Source organism: Condylura cristata, unplaced genomic scaffold (genome assembly GCF_000260355.1).
Source record: "Condylura cristata isolate star-nosed mole 26May11 unplaced genomic scaffold, ConCri1.0 scaffold00015, whole genome shotgun sequence".
NCBI classification, from domain to species: domain Eukaryota; kingdom Metazoa; phylum Chordata; class Mammalia; order Eulipotyphla; family Talpidae; genus Condylura; species Condylura cristata.
In genome coordinates, this window is record NW_004567116.1 from 1,391,065 (window position 1) to 1,394,707 (window position 3,643).

Sequence of the window (3,643 nt, forward strand, 5' to 3'; positions counted from 1 at the left end):
CCGCCGCCCCAGCCCTGGCCTCCAGGGGGCCCTTACCTGAGGGACTGCACTGACAGAGGCACCTCTGCCTTCTCCCTGCGAGGAAAGGGGCATCGAAGCAGGCTGAGCTGAGGCACTGGCCCTGCCGCCAGAGCTGCAGCCGAGCCCTGGGGTGGGCCGAGGGGCGTAGCTGGGGCCGCGGGCTCTCACCGGATGCTCTCCAGCATCTCCTTCAGGGTCAAGGGGTCGATCTGGTCCTGTGACGGATGCGGGGCGGGAAGGGAGTCTGTGAGCGCCGGGCGGGGGTGAGCACCCCCCAGGGCTGCCCCTGCGGCCCCCGCAGCAGTACCTCCTTGGCCTGGTTCCAAAGATCTTGCTCCAGGGGGTTTGTAGGCAGCTGGGGCAGGCTGAACTTGAAGTAGGGCCTGAGGTTTTTATACACGTACACGCAGGGGCCCGAGGCGATCGCCAGCGCCGGGGTCCGCGGCTCGTGCTGCTCCATGAGGAAGGTGGCGGCGGCGGCGGGCAGCGCGGGCAGCGGGCTTTCGCTCAGCACCGTAGGTCCTTTGAGCACCTTGAGGCGCGGCTGCCGCCCCGCCGGGCCGAGGTCCCCCACCACCAGCTGCAGAAAGGGGCTGGCTCGGTCGGGTGTCTGCGGACCCTCCCGGAGGGCTGAGCGCTCCCCTCCACACCAGCGGCCTGCAGACACCGAGGTGCGGCGCGAGGCCCACGCGGTGGTTTCCGGACACTTGCTGAATCGCTGCCAGCGGAACTCGGAGTCCCACTGCGCAGAAGGCGGGGCGCAGCCCGCGTCCTCACCGCCCACACACTGTGCCCCTGCGGGCGCACTGCCCATGGTGAGGGCTGAACCGCACGGCATGACTTGGAATCTGCCAGTCGCAGCCCGCCACTCCAGGGAGGTTAGGCAGTCTCGCTGGGCTCCCACGAATAAAGTGGAAATGAGTAATATCTACACGCTAAACGCCTCTCTGAGGACCTAGTCCAGAAATAGATGCTCAATATATGTTAACTTCCTTTCTTTAGACAAGATATTTCTTAATCTTTAAAAAAAAAAATGTGCCTTTTACATTTTTAATTTCTATTTTGGTTTACTTTTATATTTAAATTTTAAACTTTTTGGGGCCTCCCTGGTGGCACAAGGGGATAAAGCACAGCACTAGAAACTGTAGCACCAGTTCGATCCTCAGCCAGGGAGGGACCCCCAGGGCGCAGCAGACCTCTCCTGTCTCTCCCGCTGCCCCCTCAGCAGTGGATTTCAGTCGATCAGCCTGTTCTGCTCCCCACTGTCTCTGGGGAATCCTCTCAGCCTCTTGCCCCTCTGGCTTGTTCCTCAGTCCTTGTATGCATAAATAATCTTTAAAAATATATAATTTAAACTTTTTATTATGGAAAACTTCAGTCTCATACAGAGTAGAGACTCATGCGTGAACCCCTATGCAGCTCAATCTGCTTCAACAATGATCAGCTCAGGCTGATCTTAAAGCTACTCTGATAAACATAAACTATTTCTTTCCTTTCTGCTTTCCTTCCAGATTCTAATGCCCCACCCCTGACCAAGGGATTTGCCCTCCTAGCAAAGATTAGGCATCAACTAAATTAAGAGGCTTTGTCTCAGTAGAAACCCAGCAGCATTTTTTTCTGCTTTGCTTTATGCTCTTTGAATTAGGAAATCAGACGGTTCCCTTCACCTTCCACATAAAAATAAAATTTAACACAAAGTGTATTTTCACAGCAAACATGAATTCTAGGAGGTGCTGAGCTTCTTGAGGTCATCAAGAAATCTCAACTCTGATTGTCCTCCCTCCCTCCCTCAAGTCTCTCTGCTGGGTGGTATGCTTACCTTGTGCTCCCCATCACCATGCAAATCGGCCAGCGCTGAAAAAGACAAACGTGCCATAAGCCGTGGTTCCAGAGTCCTCAGGCTTCACTTTGCAACCACTACCTGACTGCTCCATCTCCGGCGGGGCTCCTGATCCCAGAGACTCACCCATACAGGCAGAAAAGGTGTGGATGTTGGCCATGGGGTCGTAGTGTGCGTCCAGCCATTTGGAACTGGCCTCGTTGCTGGGAGAAGAGGGAGAGTTAGGGAGTGAGTGCCCAGGGAGGGGAAGACCCTTGGCAGGAGCAGGTCTCCGGGAGCGGGGTGGGCGGAACTCTGATCTAGGGGTATGGAAGATTTGGGTTCACACTCCCGCACACACGAGCTAAGTGACTTCGAGTCTCTGTCACACACACACACACACACACACACACACACACACACAGGCGAGTTATCTCGAGAGTCTGTGTCTGTCAGTGACACACACACACTCCTTAGAGCCTCCGTCCATCACGCCACACACACACACACACACACACACACACACTCCTTAGGCTCCGGTCTCCCTATTTGGCCTCTAAGAGCCCTTCAAGGATCGCCTGCGCTGTCCGAGACCACAGACGCCCAGCGTCCGGGGACTGGGGCTCCCTCTCTACATTTGTAGGAAACAGGCCTCGAGGACGCGGCTTTCACCTCTCAGCCCCGCGGCGGTCGGAATCCGATGCGGACGCTGCAGCCATCTTCGCGGGCGTCGCCTTGGCAACCAGCTCCGTTCCGCCGCCGCGCAACCCCTAAGCGGGTCCGGGTTCCGCCAAGCGCGCGCGCAAAGGTTCCGACCCGGGAGGCGGCCAAAGGGTGAACCGGCCTCTTGCGCAGGTTTCTGCCTGCTGGGACAGAACGCATCACCCAGCTCATGCGCATCTTCCGTTGTTCCCAGCCTGAGCGCTTGGGCCCAGTACCTCTGGCTCAGCTGCAGGGCCCGCTGGCTTCGAAGCCTGCAGAGAGGACGTCTGTGTCTGTGAGCAGCAAGCCCAATTCCTCCCGCTTTATCGTCAGAATTGAAAATGATCCATTTTTCTAGCCTCACCGGAGGGTCCAGGCTCAGAGAAAAACGATAGAGACTAAGTCCCAGGATTCTGACTGAAATTGAAAGGGTTTCAATGTTCTAAAGATTTATTTTTATTTATGCCTACGAGAACTGGGCTGTAGGCCAGAGGTGTGGGGGATGAGGAGTCACAGACACAGAGTGGGGAGCAGAACAGGGGGATCTACTGAAACACACTGCTGAGGGGGCAGTGGGGAGACAGGAGGGGTCTGCTGCGCCCTGGGGGTCACTCCCAGGCTGGGGATCAAACTGGTGCTGCAGTGGCTGCGGACAGCTTCATAGTGCTGAGACTTAACCCCTGTGTCACCAGGGAGACCTGAGGGGTTCCTATTTTTAGGCTCTGGGGAGATCTTATATTCCTAGAAAATCCATGAAAGAGAACTACAAAAACTGTGGCCCATTCATCCACGCCGCTGTTGTCTCCTTATTCAGAGGGGACATCAAAACCTACATTTCACTGTTGTGCATGGGAATTTAGAAAAAAAACACAAAATTCCCACCTTGTCCCCGCTCCAGTTCTTGATCTCACCCCCTGCAAGGGGTAGAAAGAAATGAAAGGGGCAAGGAGGGACCACACAACCTACAGAGCTGGTGATGGTTGGAACATTTATTTTTCCGGTTATAAAAGTAATACATAACAGCACTGGATTGGGGGAACCGTTTTGAGTTCTGTGGATCTAGACAGCTCCCTTCTCAGAACTTTAGATTCCTTGTCAGAA

At 55.4% G+C, this 3,643-nt stretch overlaps 1 protein-coding gene across 1 annotated transcript in view; it reads right to left on the minus strand.

The window, feature by feature from the left end:
- The window catches only part of BBS1 (Bardet-Biedl syndrome 1), a 12,972-nt gene extending 10,404 nt beyond the window's left edge, over positions 1-2,568 (minus strand). The window contains exons 1-6 of the mRNA XM_012725130.1: positions 2,513-2,568; positions 1,988-2,064; positions 1,841-1,875; positions 329-601; positions 190-236; positions 37-75 (exon numbers count right to left, since the gene is read on the minus strand). Coding sequence (XP_012580584.1) covers positions 37-75; positions 190-236; positions 329-601; positions 1,841-1,875; positions 1,988-2,064; positions 2,513-2,559 — 518 coding nt within the window. The 5' untranslated portion in view covers positions 2,560-2,568. The remainder of the gene's footprint in view (positions 1-36; positions 76-189; positions 237-328; positions 602-1,840; positions 1,876-1,987; positions 2,065-2,512) is intronic.
- Positions 2,569-3,643: the final 1,075 nt, after the last annotated feature.